Source organism: Eufriesea mexicana, unplaced genomic scaffold (genome assembly GCF_001483705.2).
Source record: "Eufriesea mexicana isolate 0111107269 unplaced genomic scaffold, ASM148370v2 scaffold107, whole genome shotgun sequence".
Taxonomy (NCBI): Eukaryota; Metazoa; Arthropoda; class Insecta; order Hymenoptera; family Apidae; genus Eufriesea; species Eufriesea mexicana.
The window spans coordinates 1,303,900-1,319,015 of record NW_016908335.1 but is presented as its reverse complement, the minus strand read 5'-3'; the positions used below and the strand labels follow the sequence as shown (position 1 = coordinate 1,319,015).

The 15,116-nt window shown below is 31.3% G+C and overlaps 2 protein-coding genes across 2 annotated transcripts; both read left to right on the top strand.

Moving 5' to 3' along the window:
- Positions 1-3,523: 3,523 nt before the first annotated feature.
- Positions 3,524-7,637, top strand: LOC108555293 (Germ cell nuclear acidic peptidase). The gene is made up of 9 exons (XM_017910867.1): positions 3,524-5,058; positions 5,134-5,192; positions 5,280-5,478; positions 5,550-5,725; positions 5,787-6,151; positions 6,216-6,328; positions 6,400-6,507; positions 6,644-6,864; positions 7,453-7,637. Exons 1-9 carry the CDS (start codon positions 3,554-3,556, stop codon positions 7,557-7,559), a joined length of 2,853 nt encoding a protein of 950 aa, XP_017766356.1. The 5' UTR covers positions 3,524-3,553; the 3' UTR covers positions 7,560-7,637.
- yem (yemanuclein) lies at positions 7,566-14,805 on the top strand. The gene is made up of 12 exons (XM_017910868.1): positions 7,566-7,829; positions 9,831-9,950; positions 10,062-10,163; positions 10,240-10,503; positions 10,584-10,746; positions 10,809-11,241; positions 11,303-11,464; positions 11,573-11,653; positions 11,807-11,842; positions 12,357-12,470; positions 12,552-12,731; positions 12,809-14,805. Exons 1-12 carry the CDS (start codon positions 7,635-7,637, stop codon positions 14,106-14,108), a joined length of 3,150 nt encoding a protein of 1,049 aa, XP_017766357.1. The 5' UTR covers positions 7,566-7,634; the 3' UTR covers positions 14,109-14,805.
- The last annotated feature ends 311 nt before the right edge of the window (positions 14,806-15,116 follow it).

Sequence of the window (15,116 nt, the reverse complement as noted above, 5' to 3'; positions counted from 1 at the left end):
GGCATTCCTCCAGTTTCGAAGCGTAGGCAGCTGGTTAGAGAAGCTCCGGAATGACCCTTCAGAATTACCGAGATTTATAACGCGTCTTTGGTTACCGAACGTGGAGGAAATTAAAATTCGGAAGAACATCTCGTTCACTGCTTCGCAATATTTCAAGATTCCAACTCGAAAATAGCCTTTCTTTACCATCGTGTTGTAAATCTTCCAAATGCTGACCTCACGACTCATTTAGGTATGCCAAGGGATAATCCGTGTGTACCGTGTAACAGAGAGTAATCGAGTAAAAGAATCTTTTGATAGCGTGGAGGAACGAAAGTGTAAAGATTAATGTCGCTGTATTACCGTGGAAGTGTTCACTCACCGTAATCCTCGTGATATCGGCTACCTTTTCGTCCCACTAATCCTAGGCTTATCTTGTCAAGGAAAATGGCTCACATGTTTCGGCGTCCCTGTACCGCTCGAGTGTCAACGAACAACTGGATTTCACGTGTTCCTTAAAATCGATACAAGGGAATTTTAATACTCGGATCATGGTCGAATGTAAGGTACGTGTCATGTAATATATTTAGGATAACAGAAAGTTATGAAAGTTATGAAAATTGGTATTCCAGCTTAAAGAAGAATCGATTGATAGTAGCTACGAGTTCTAACTGATATTTCTAGATAGGAAGAAATTTTCGAAATAGGAGAACCTCAAAGGAAGAAAGATACGGGCAAGTTATTTATCGTACATGTGTAGAACACAATTGTATTCCGTTTCTAACACGGTATCGATATGGTTTTGTTGACCTTCGATATTTTGTTGGACTTTTGCGCTATCACGTACAGACAAATATACGGGGTCAATAGCAGCTCCTTTCCGAACCTTGAAACGGGACGCTATCGATGCATGGTCTGTAAATTTACAAGCATGTAAACACATCCTATTAGATTGTAACCGATACGTATTATCACATTAAATGTCGCTTTGTATCACGGGTTAGTAATTTCAGTACCATTTTGATTCAAATTTCACCTCTATTCGGATATATCGAATGTGGATTATTTTTCTTTTCTTTTTCTATAATACGGACTTTTCTGCGTGAAATGCGTTACACGTTTACGGAAAAGGTCTGACAGTTTTAAGATACGAAATGAAAAAGGACTGCATTTGTTTATCTATCGGCTGAAATGGATCGTCGCATTCATCCTCACTTCGGAAATCCCTAGAGCTTTTTAAACGTGCAAAACATGGAAAGACTTTTCCAACGAACTAACGAAAAAAGTCGGCATTCCCTCGTCCCGAGCTTCGATGGAAAGTATGCAGTTTCGAGTTTCGCAACTTTGTTATTAACGTTTTTCACGATCAGAGAGAGCCGTACTGTACTATACTAAGTTTTATCTTGATGAAAATCTTCGCTAAATACCTGACAATCTATCTACATACACAGCGTTGAAATTTTCTGTCATCGAATATTGAAAATGAAGAAATAAATTTACTCCGAAATACGAAACGTTTACTTCTTGATAATTCTCAGTTCCTTGTTCGCTCATTGGAAAACGATAAAGCCTTTGCTGAACCTTTCATTAACGCAACTACATTATTACATTTTAATGAAAGTCGGTTTATCGAACTTTCCTTAGAACTTATTGATACTTATTAAAAGTATCGAGGCTTTCTCTTTCAACGAATTTTTCTCGATACCGAAGGAAGCTTGATCTCTCTCGGAATTATTGAAAGTTGAAACTTGTAATGAAATTTGCGATGTCTATTCGTAAAGGTTAGTAGTGATACTTTCCAACTCTGATTAGAAAGTTTGTTACTGTAGACGAGCATTATCTGTTGTCTAATAATATTTTAGAATATAAGGCGTCGAAATGAGAAATATTCAACGCAACGGCATTAAATTGTCTTCAGTCAAAGGTACAAATGACAGTGATAAATAACGATCACTAGAAATCGTTCCACTTTCATCGAGATTTCTATCGTAGTTGGTCGTGCTTTTAATCGTAACAAGTATACCATTAGTAGCGCGACTTTGGACCATTAAACCATCTCCTTGAAACATCCGAGGGTTAACATCTGGGCTACTGCCAAATCTCTTTTGAACGAAGAAGTGGTGCTTCTTGGCTAATTTCATTCCTATTAGAAATACGACGACATCTGGTAATTTACTTACGGAACTAGTTCCATTAAATGGATTTATTTCAAACACTGTCACCGAAGAAAAATTGAAAACGATTCTAGAAGGAACTATTAATAACTGTTATATGCTTAAAAGATCTTTTCAAAACAGTTTCAATTTTTGGTTGCTGTATCACGTCGATGATAATATTCCATTATTATTTTACATTTATCGTCCTCTCGGCGTAATTAGAAAATAAAAAAACGTACTTCAGTCCTGTTCTGATTATACATTCTTCGTGTGTAGTTGTTTATACTTCCAGTTAATTCTCATTGAACGAAGTATAGTATCGGTACACACTGTATCCCTATCTCATGGGGTAAGAACATCCGAGAACCATCTAAAGGGCTTTGACGATAGACACATTATGTGCGTCCATACTGGGGTCCATACTCCAATTGTTTACGCTTAAGTATCCAGGATGGTTAGGGCCGACAAACCTTTGCATTGACATCACAAGAATTATCAGTCTGACGACAATAATAAATAATAATAACTAGTAATAGTAACTCGTTAAATAATTAGAAAATAATAATTATTTTGTGTCGAAGAACGTCATGCTTTAATTGAAAATCAATTATTACGCAGCTAAACTTTCTAAGGAAACCTTGGGTTGTTAATGATTAAGATAAATGGATAAAAGAAATGTAATTTTGTAATTACTTAGGAGTTGTTCATTATAAGTGTTCGATACATTTTTTTAAATACTCTACTTACACAAAAAGATAAGTGTATTGAAATAAAATATATTTTTACTGTCTAAATAAATAAATAATTAAAAATCAAAATATAAACAATATGAAAAGTTGTAAGAATTAAGTTATATGATAACTTATCGACATTTTAAAGTTATCAACCGATGCAAATAATACCCTAGTTTTTTTTAACATCAGAAGCTGGCTATACTGATTTAAAACTTCAACGGTCTCATTCGAATTGTAGTGACTGCGTAACTCTTAATTTCAAAGTTATTATACAATAATTTATGCAAAAATGCAACGTGATTTGTTAAAAGTTTTAAAATAAGTATTTCGGTATATTATATTTTTATTTTCATTATATATATATATAATAATTGTAATGCACATTTTTATGTTATCTGTTTTAACCGACTACTCATTTTTGTTTACCCATGTGCCCTTTAATTATATATGAGTGTATTTTAAACAAAGCGTAAAAATATAATAAAATAACTACTGGAGATAATAAGATTGCTTATTGACAAAGAATGTTTAATTGCAGTGAGTATATACGTTTTGTAATATATATTTAAAATATGTGTAATATGATATTTCTCATTATTTTATGTTTTGACAGGGAATGAATTAATTGATAAAGTAAAATATAAAGAACAAGATGAAAAATATACAAAACATGATAATAGAAAGATGCAATGTGATAAAAAAATGGGAGAATCTCTTTATGGTTCACAGAATTTTTATTTAAAAGTATCACAAGAATCCATTATATCTGATACTCAAAATTTAAATAGCGACGATGTAGATGTAATAGAAATAAGTGATTCTAGCTCTAACTCAACTTGTTCTATAAATAAAAATGTTACTAAATTAGAATTAATATCAAAGAAACATCTTGCAACAAAGAATAATGTTTCACGTATCAAGAATATAAATGTTATTCATGATTCTTCAGATTCTGATTCTATATGTATTGAAGATGAAAAGTATTTTCAAACATGGAAGGCAAATAAGAAATCTTATTTTTTAACTAAACATCAAGAAAGGCAGGATATTGCAAAAAGAAATAAGATATTATACACATCCGATGAATCTTCATCTGATAGTATTGAATATATTAAAGACTACATAACTTCTAATAAAACTAGTAGTAGTGATTGCATCAATTCTACAACTGGAAAAAGTATTAAAGGTACATCAGAAACAAATATCCAATTTCATAGTGATATTGCACATCGAAACAAATTGTTATCAAATTGTACTACTAACAGTAGTATTGATACTTCCAAAAGTTCAAGTAGTAATGTTCAACCATCTAAAAGTGGTTTTAACAAAATGTTATCACGTGAAGATGCTAAAAATATTATTAAAAATATACAATCTACAAAAATAATATACGAATCACCAAAAATTTCCAAAATAAATGCTATATTGCCCAATAAAGAGGTAGATTATAATATGATACATCCTGCCATTTCACCCCAAAACAATTTAGAACCAAATAATGTAGTTATTGATGAAACTCCAGTGGATTCTGAAAATGATATTATTCAAAATTCTCAAGTGGATCTAACAAACCCTTATAAAACTCGTGTTAGTAAGTTTTTGGATATGGAAAATGTGGAAAAAGGTCCAAGAACATGTACTGAACTATCTGAAAGAAAAAAGAAACAAATTGCACAATGGCTTATGGCAAATGTATTTGATTCCCAAAGCGATGATTCAAGTGGTATTGTAACTTGTACTAATAAAGATGACATAAGTTCAGGAAATAGCAGTCTAGAAAGATTAGAAATGGTTTATGAAACTCCAAATAATAGGGGAAGAATACATCATGAACCTGTGAGTGAAAGTCCATATACATGTCAAATAAAAGTTAAAGAACCTAATTGCTATAATAAACCACTCTCTATAGTATCACATCAAACTACAATGAATGAATATATCCAAAAGAAAAATAATAATGCTTCTGAATTGCATAAATTGAAAAAGAATCCTACCGATAATAATATGTTTCCAACTCTAACAAACCCCACAAGAAACATGCCACAAAATGTAGTTATTTCAGATTGTGCAGATATATTAGATAAATTGTATGGAAAATCTTGGCGTGATAGGGCTGATGTATTATTTCCAAAATCTGAAGTACGTAAACAAAAGATTAGAATAAAAAGTAGAGCTGTTCAGACTGAAAGGTAATTTATAATTGTTATATTATAATTATATTAATAATGATCTAATAATTAAAATTAATAAATCTACTATTACAGAAAAATGATAAGCAAAGGAAGGTTGGATGCATCAAAGTCAGATGATGACTTTAACACATGTAAGTTATTATGGTCCAAACTGTTATTGCGCTACATTTCACGTTTATTTTAAAAAGACAATTTTAATTATTTTAAATGATATTTAGCCTTAAAAGAATTGAAATCACAAAATGTAACAACAAAAAGAAGTGTTCGTAAAAATACGAAACAAAGAGATAGCTTTATTAACGATCAAACATCATCAGAAAGTGGTTGTGAAAGTACATACTACACCGCATTAACAAATCCAAGATTATCGAAAAATAGTACAGAATCAAAACCAGCAGCTCCACCGATAATAAAACGGTAATAAATATATGTTTACAATGTTTACAATTAGAAGAAATTTCGTTATATTGTGGCATTTTGTTTTTTAGACTCATGACAATATGTGATGAGCATAGTGAAAGTGAAAATGATACAGGTAACAATAATGAAATATGTAACATAAGATCAAGAAAGCTGTCATTCAATACTGATGAAAGTGAAGATTCAAGTACTAGTGAATTTGATCCTGGTGATGAAATACCACCAAAACCTACAACTAAAAAGGGTAACGTGTATATTCATATTAATTACATAACATGTTAAACAGAAAAAAAATATTTTTATAGATTCCACTAAAACTGCACGACAAATATCTAAACTAAACACCCGAAGTAAAATACCTGTTGATAATCCAAGATACGAAAAATATAATAATAACTTCTTAGTATCCTTGAATGAAGATATTCCTCTTGCTAAAGCACACCCAGATGCTAAGAAGTATAGATTAGATTATAAAAATACTAAAGAAACTTTATGTAATTATTTGTATAAATTATATAATGAAAATGTATTTGATAATGAATTACCAAAAGATATGACAATAGAGTGGAATGTTCGTATGAGAGGAACTGCAGGTTTTTGTTATAATAAGAAATCAGTGAAAACTCTTGGTGGTATTGTAAGGTCGTCGCGAATAGTTTTAGCAACAAAGGTGCGTTTGTGTAGTATTTAAAAACAGTTTCTGGAATATAAATAAAATAAACTTGTATACGTAGGTTTTAGATACACCAAACAGACTTAGGGATACTTTAATTCATGAAATGTGTCATGCAGCTGCATGGTTAATAAATGGGGTCTCTGATGGACATGGTCCATTTTGGACAGGATGGTATATTACAATAATTATTTGTTATTTTTATATTTATCAAAAATTATTTTGATTTGTTATTTTGATTTTAGGGCTAATAAAGCTATGAAAACATATCCTGAATTACCACCAATACGCAGGTGTCATGATTATAAAATTAAAACGAAATTTACATATAAGTGTATAAACTGTGGATACAGGTAAAAATATTTTATACAAATTAATATACAATTTATAATACATACGTAATTTATTTAATTATATGTTATTAATTGTTTGTATTACATTTGAAATTCAAAAGTTTGAATATCTGAATAATTCTGAACTTTATTATAGTATCGGTAGACATTCGAAATCCTTGGATATCAAAAAGAAACGATGTGGTCACTGCTATGGAAAATTTGAATTATTAGTAAATAAGACAACAAAGTCTGGAACTGTACAAATGCAAACACCAAAGAGAGAACTTTCAGCATTTGCAGCTTATGTGAAAGAGAATTATAATTCTGTAAAAAAAGAACGAAATATAAAACATGGTGAGGTGATGAAGATTTTAGGTCAGCAATTTTCAACAATTAAAATTGCAAAGCGACAAGATAATCTTGAAAATGATCCAAATACTCCAATTAATTAAGGGACAAAAATTGTATTTTGCATTTGAGACCTATTTTACTTATAAATTAGCTATTTTAGATGACTATTCTTACTTTGTAAGAAAATTTTATAACTCATACGATTGACATAATTTTACCATTGCAGGTATTGGGATTTGAATTATGAAATGAAATATTTATTTTATATACAAAATAGGGTTATTATATTTGTAAAAATAGATAACTTTTATAGATATATTGTATTGATGTGATTACAGTTTGTAACCATGCATGTGGTTTCATAATAAATAATACGCACGAATTAAATCGTCATACCTTTATTTTAACTAGTAGAAAAGTATTGAATTGAAATACTTTATGTTGCAACAAAACTTGCGTGTCATTATAGTAATATTAATACGCAGCGTAATATTAAACTGATTAATTAATATTATAATCTCCAATAATTTGTTGGAACAATTGAACTTGTTTCCATATCGAATATCGCGATTATTTAATGGAAACGTCACTTAAGATTATTTGTATTGCCAGACGCATGCGTTAGATTCACGGTGTGGCGGCGGCATCAACAGCGCACTCTAAAAACAGTCGAGCCGAAGATGGCGACGTGCGAGTGGCGGTGTCGGTGCGGTGTTTAAGAGAAAGGACCATGTTGCTGCCGCAGTGTTCGCAGTGTTTCCGTAATCCGCGTTGAGTTCGGTGCAAATGTAGGAATGTCAGAAGCTAAAAGGGTACCTTTGCAGACCTTGGAGTTTCCGGAGTCCTTGGGCTACGCCGCGAAAAAGGAGAAAAAAGGGGAAAAGGGCAAACAGCTCGCGCCCTCCTTCCGCTTCACACTTACCCTGCCAGAGTCGAACGAGAAGGCATGTCCTGAGTTCAACTATGCACAACTCCTCAAAGCAGCCGAGGTCAGTTCTTCCTTTCACTTGTTAATCTATCGAAGGGAAAATAAAACCCGTAATGCCTATCCATACGGTCACGTTTACCAACACATTTAGTTTGGTACAAACACCGGTTATGATTTCGTTTCACATATACACTTTGACAAGAAACTGCAAAAATGCCAATGGAATCGCCCATTTTCAGACTACATGAAACGAAGAGAACTTGTATGCGTTACTCGAGCGAATTGTCATGTCGCAGCTACCGCGTGAGATCCGACGGTATCGCAATATGCATGGTTTACTTATTCCTATGTATCTTCTGCCAGGAAACATTAATATTATACCGAAATTGGCAGAAAAAGATATGATCAATTCGAAGCCATCGAATAGAAACGTCACAACGTACTGCCGGTGGATGTTCGTGTTAACGTATGCTAACGTGAAACACTGTCTGTTCAAAGTTTCGTTTCAAACCTAATCGTGAACGAGCGTTTAACACTCGTTTTCATGACAATCTTTTATTTTCTACATGTAAAAAAGTATTGAATTACTAGAATATGATGTACTGTACGGTATTGCAAATTCATTAAAATGGCATTCACCTTACTTGAGTACGTGTCTATTTCATTTCATCAAGCTACGGTACTTTCATTAACACTTTTTTCTTTATACGTACGTAAGCAACAGTTTAATCTGTATCTTATCTTAGTGATCTTATACATGTACGTAGAGTATATCCTTATTAGTTTTGTGATCGATGCACCGAGAGGGAACTCGTGACCGTCGACGTACATAAAACACGTTGCACATTGGTTCAAGCTAGATGAATATTATAAAATAACGTTATTCGTTCGCCTTGTTTTTTTTTTTTTATTTTTGATATTATATTAACTGTAGTGTTATATTTTTATCATTCGTATTATGTTCTTTTTTTATATTCATCGTGATATAAAGCATTCATGTTGTCCGAAAAGAATGGAATTCCGACTACTTGCTTTAAATTGAAAATCAATATATATAATTTTAAAGTTACTCTTATTTCAGTTTTTATTAATAATGCAATGCGTGAAATTTTTTAGTAAAATTTCAGGCATATTGGACTATATTTGTATCAAAATCGAAGACCAGCGACTTTCATTTTTTAAATAAATCGTTGGTGTTATAAATAAGATTTTTTTTTAATTTTATTTTCGTTCGTATCGTACAAACGAATTAAATTATATATACGCCGAATTTAAAAATTTTTATTTGTTAGTACAACATAATATTATTGCATTAAAAGAGAGCATATATAAATCATATATAAATAAAATAATACACATGAATATTGATAGTAGTTACATTTATATCGCATTAGTTATTTTTCACTATATAGTAACTTTTTCTTTTTTATAGCTACAATCTGGATCATTGTAATTATTCGATACAATTTATTTAAAATATCGTTTATAATTTACATTATATAATTCGAATTTATTGATGATTGTATTTTTGTTGGGATCAATCACTCGTTGTAGCGTCCCTCGTACTAGGAGAGCAGAAGATAACAGGGAGTTGCGCGTCTCAAAAGAAAGAGCAACAGTGACATTCTGCTTGTAGTATGTGCTCCTGATATGAATGGACAGTTTATGCCCTCTTTTGAATCAATTTATCCTTCTTTTTTGTTCCCATATTTTTGTTAAATGTTTTGTTAGATAATGTTAATTGTAACTATATTATCAATATTTAACCGGTAAAATAGTGCTCCGTTTAAACATTTATCAATAAGTAATTTGTAAAAATTGTTAATTTAACCACGTGATCCATTTAAATATTTGAATTTTATACATTGAAATGTTAGGAATGTCACTGATGAACGCGTGCGCAAAATGGACTATCCTTTAGTATTTAATAAAATAGTGAAAGCGCGCGACGAAATTGAAACGTGCCGCGATTCATCATGCGGTAAGAGTCGATATCTGATTAACGTCTGTAAATAATTCGTTGTATCGAATTATAAAATAAACAAATAATTTTATTTTACAGAAGAAGCGTAGGAAAGAGTTAAAGCAGGGAGATGAAAATGCCACTAATGGACTGTCTTTCGACGATGATGACGATGACGATAAACTCCGAGATATGGCAAGACGGTTTGAAGCGAAATATGTATGTAAAATATGGCTTTTTAAAAAATTTATGATAATTCAGATATATATTATAATAAATAAAAATTTATTCATTCTTTTCTAACGCTTGACTCTCGTTCAATACTCGTAGGGAACATCTACCATGGGAAAAAAGAGGCATAAATACGATGACTATGTGGATTTGGGAGCTGGATATGATGAAAATGATTCTTTTATCGATAATACCGACGCAGTATGTAATGTATTTAAATATTATTTCATTTTTTAATATAAATTTCATGACATTATACTTCATTTAATCATTTTAGTATGATGAAATTGTACCAGAAGAGATGACTACAGCACATGGTGGCTTTTACATCAATTGTGGAGCTCTTGAATTTAGAACAGCTGATCGTCATATATTGGTTCACAATAACAATAACAATAATCCCAGCAATGATGATGAAAGCAGTGAAAGTAGTGAAGAGGATACAGAGGATGTGGATAGTCCTAAAAGATTAGAGAAACGGAATCTCAGTTCATCGGATGAAGATGATACTGAAGATATTACTGGTGATCAACCAAGAAAAGTAATTGAAGTTATAGTACGATATTACTTATTTCATCCTTATTATTTATGTATTAAATATTTTTATCATTTTCTTTTTAGAAACAAAAGCTAGAAGAAAATGGTGAAAAGAAACAGACCCACGAAAATATTATTAAAAAAAAGAAGAAACAGCAACCAAATTCCCAAGATCAGCCAAATTTTCAACAGGATGGAGATACTTTAAACAGATTAAAAGTAAAAGGAGAAACTACGGATGCTGAAGGTAATGTAGTTATAATTATAGTATTTTTGTAATGTAGTGATAAACTGTAACATAAGCTTTAGTTTCAGAAGATCAAGAAGAGAAGAAGAAATTAGATAAAATAGATTCCCAAAAGAGTAAAAATGTATCGGATAAAAAGTTTGATATAAAAAAGTTTGAAAAGAAAACATCAAATACTAATGGCTTCGATGGGAAAAAAATAGAATTAAAAAAATTAGGTGGTAAAGATAGTAATATTGATGATGCAATAGAGAGTGTAGTTAATGCTGCAAGAGTGGAAGATGAATCGAGTAGAGACACAACGGATTCCGGTAAATCTCGATGTATAGGGACAGAATCTGAATGTGACGATATTGATAAGGAAGAAGCCCCATTACCTGATTCTCTTCCAGAAAATGTTGTAGAAATAGTTAATAAGTTGAAAACGTGTGCTGAAAACAGTAAAGAAGGAAAAACTAAATTTTTCAACACGACAGTAAATACATTATTGTTGAGGTAAGTAATTGCAATACTATATTTTATGCTGTAAAAAAAATTAATAGAATTTTTACTTCAGCTTAGAGAAAAGATTGAGGACGCTTCCCCCGCCAAGTTTGAGGCTAGAAACGTATGGACATCTTGCACGATTTTTACCATGTAGTAAAGTAGCACTTCAAAATAGAGCAAAAAAATTATTTGTGCAGGATCTCGACTATAAAACTAGAGATCTTATACAAAGGTAGATTTATATTTTTTTATAAACTTATTAGATATTTTATTTATATACAATTTGTATTATTGTAATTGTATTTTATTTAATAATCGTCAACTTTTAATATTATTGTAGGTTAAAAAAGGTGATTGAAGAAATAATGCCATCTGTGATGTGCAAATATATAGATGAATGTCAAAAAGTGGCCGAAGGAAAGTAAGTATTCTTCTTAAATACATTTTTCATATTAATAAAAAAATAAATTTGCAAAGAGAATTAGAGATAATAAGGTTTTTTGTAATTTTAAAATATAAATTAAGTATCTGTACAATTTTAAATGAGAACTTACTATAATTTTTTATTTCTTAGTCCTCATTTATACTGGGATATATACCGGTACTGTTGGTAAGGTGCCCCTCGTAAGAGGAAACCTTTTCTATTTTCATCTTTCCGATTTTTATCTTATTTTTTCTTCAATATCTTCAAATTTTCCCTACTTCATGCTTATATTTATACACCATATGTATGCTATCTCAATGTTTGATAGTTTCAAAAAGATAGTTTTTATGTTATTAAGTAAATTTTTTTTATATTTTATTTTTAATGTTCTTGTTGAGATAGCGAAAAATGCGGGGCTTATCATCAGTATCAGTGTTTAATTTATCACAAGCATCATCCTTTTCGTCAAGTAATGAAATTTCGTTTACTTGAAGTTCAATTTAGTGATCACACATACACTGTGTTTTCTATATTTTTTATCTAGGGTTTCATAATAAAATTCTTATACAGGAATTTTTCAGATCATGGAATTTTATTGCAATAAATGCTGATCACCATCTTTTTTTTATCATCGCCGTGTTATAAATTCCTTTACAATTCTCTCGTTTTTCTTGATTTATAATCAATATTTCCATTGCAGGGAGATGGAAGGATCACCCGAAGATGTTGAAAGTTCCGATGACGAAGATATGTGTGAGGATATAGATAAATCGAAAATTCCTAAAAAGCGATTTCCTTGGACCGAAGAAGCAAAGTAAATTTTTGAAATGAACTTTATATTATATAGAAACCAGAGATATCAAATTCTTTCTATCTACCTTTTTATTTTTTACAGAAAACTTGTTTCTGACATTGCAAGTATAAAAAGTCAGTGTTATAATGTTTTAAGACCGAGAAAATTAAGTATGTACACTTATGTTGGATCGTTTATGGTCCGTCAAGTATTACCATTGTGGCCCCGTGGATATATGACAGCGCACGCTTTGCTGAAATTTGTTGGTGAAGCCGAACCTACGTAAGTACTATTATAAATTTAAAATGTACGTGATTCTTTTAAAAAATAGATATTATAGCAAAATGATTTGTTTTTAGCACAAAAAAGAAAACAAAAAAACCGAAAGAAGTTGGCAATGGTAATACTACCAGTTCTTCAGAAAATGCAATCTACAATTCCGCAAGAGTTGAACTATCAAATATAAGTGCCGTTTCTTCACAAGAGAAAGCCTTAACGAATGCATCTAAAATTTTAAATGCAACAGAGAATTCTACAAATTATGTAAAACAAGGAACTACAAAATCAAGTGATAATATAGAGAAAAAACAACATAGTATAAAGAATAAAGATAAAAATAAAGATACTAACAATTCTGGTCAGTATCACGAAAATTCAGCATCTAATAATTCCACTGTAGGTAAGATTTCTGTTGTGCCTACGGCTCAGTTAATGGCTCAAAAACCGGTTAAAAGTCACGTTGAAAAACTTAACTTGATGGATCTAGTTAATAGCTCTCTCTCTATTACACCGGTTAATGATTTTCACAAAGTATCTACGAAGATGAGTGAAAATAAAAAGGATGTAGTTTCTATTACTGCTTATTCAGAAACTTCAAATGTTCTTCCAAATACAAATGAAGTGCCTCAAACTGGACACCATTCCGTACACAGACAGGAAGCTTCATATTCATGTACACAGTCACAACATTCTAATTATTCTACATCAAATCAAACATCTTCACTTTCAAAAGCTGTATCCTTGAAACACAGACTGCTACATGAAAATACAGATGTAAAAAGTGATAAAAGATTAGAAGATAAAGATATTGATTTGACTAATAAGACTGAGAAAAGGGAGAAAAAGCGGGAGCGATGTGCGGATGGTAAACATAAATCGCATGATGTCAAAAAAAAGAAAAAGGATCAAAAGGTATTAGATAAACAATTAGGATATGTTAATTCGGATGTAGTGCCTATACAGCAACAACAGCAGCAGCAGCAGCCACAGCTATCACTCACAAAAGAAGAACAAGAGCAAAGGCAGAACGAAGAAACAATTGCTGCTACTAATTATTTAAGTCAAATTTTCAATGATGATGTATCTTCAAGAGTAATATCAGACAAACGAAAAGACACTGGACTTATTTTGGATGAACCAGTAGGAAATGCAGTGCAACCGACGGAGCAAGAAAAAGATGTTCAAATGGTGATGAGATCGTTAAAAGAATTGCAAGAATTACAAGAAATGAAGTATTCACCAAGTAATTCACCAATTAGTAGTAATTTACAGAAACCTAACAAGTCGAATACACAATGTGCTACTTACCAAGACGAATATTCACGCTTATATCTAAAGAAAGACGTTAAACTAAAGTCTAAAGAAGATTCACAATGGTAATATTATCAAACAGTGTGCACTATAGACGTAAATTATGTTGAACAGAATGAAAATGCCAGTGAACAGATAATAATTTCATAGAGACCTATAGGCGGATTTTTCAGTAGATCTGTATTATTTTTGATGACAAACAAATTAGTGTGGAACTGATCAGAACTTCTTCCATTATTACAAGTCGCGTTATTATCGACGACCAAAATCATATGCAACTGATAAATAGCGTGCCGCGATCGTATTGTATCGCACCAATTTTTAAATATTTTAACAAACCGCCAAATTGTGTAAATATATTCATTCGTAGTAATTTGAAAATGCGCGTGTACAGAGTAAGCATAAATTATGGAAGCATATTAATCATATAAACACTTGTAAATAAGTTAACGTCCATTCATCGTCGTGAATGGGGTGGTCTGTGAAGATCCATATTTTTATTTGACGGCGTATTGCTGCTTGATGATTTTAATACAAGTTTACCAACAATTAACAGTTTTTGGCGCACGATAGACCCTGTACCAATACAATGTTGTTTTGTCGAAAAACCTAATTGTCAAGTGCTTCTTTTAATTTTGCATACTGCCAGAATACAAGAAGGAGTGGGATAATAAATTTATTTTTTCATAGTACCTAATAAATAAATAATAATTACCTAACCACCCTAAATCACAGAGCGATAAAGAATGTTTTGAACGGTGTTCCTTTTGCGCACGAACTGCTATTATGATTTTGTGATGTAATACAGAGAACAGTGGTAATGTATATTTTTCGACGTATATTCGGAATTAAAATCATTGCCTTCCAAATTGTTAATTTACAACGTATAAGCAAATCATCTAATTCGCTTATCAACAGATAATGGTAGATATTACAGTAGGACGGCGAACTACTGTATAATCTGCATGCAGTTTATAAACACAGAACAAAAAAATAGTCAAACATGTGTTTAATATATTTAAGCATATGTTGGACATTTTTAGAAGCTTTAGCTAGAACAATTATTAAATTGCGTTT

Excerpts from the sequence above, each read along its gene's own strand:
- LOC108555293 (XM_017910867.1), top strand. The coding sequence starts at position 3,554 with ATGCAATGTGATAAAAAAATGGGAGAATCTCTTTATGGTTCACAGAAT. Across the intron at positions 5,479-5,549 it reads GCTCCACCGATAATAAAACG|ACTCATGACAATATGTGATG; the intron begins GTAATAAATATA and ends TTTGTTTTTTAG. Across the intron at positions 5,726-5,786 it reads AAAACCTACAACTAAAAAGG|ATTCCACTAAAACTGCACGA; the intron begins GTAACGTGTATA and ends ATATTTTTATAG.
- yem (XM_017910868.1), top strand. The coding sequence starts at position 7,635 with ATGTCAGAAGCTAAAAGGGTACCTTTGCAGACCTTGGAGTTTCCGGAG. Across the intron at positions 11,465-11,572 it reads ACTAGAGATCTTATACAAAG|GTTAAAAAAGGTGATTGAAG; the intron begins GTAGATTTATAT and ends ATATTATTGTAG. Across the intron at positions 11,843-12,356 it reads GATATATACCGGTACTGTTG|GGAGATGGAAGGATCACCCG; the intron begins GTAAGGTGCCCC and ends TTTCCATTGCAG.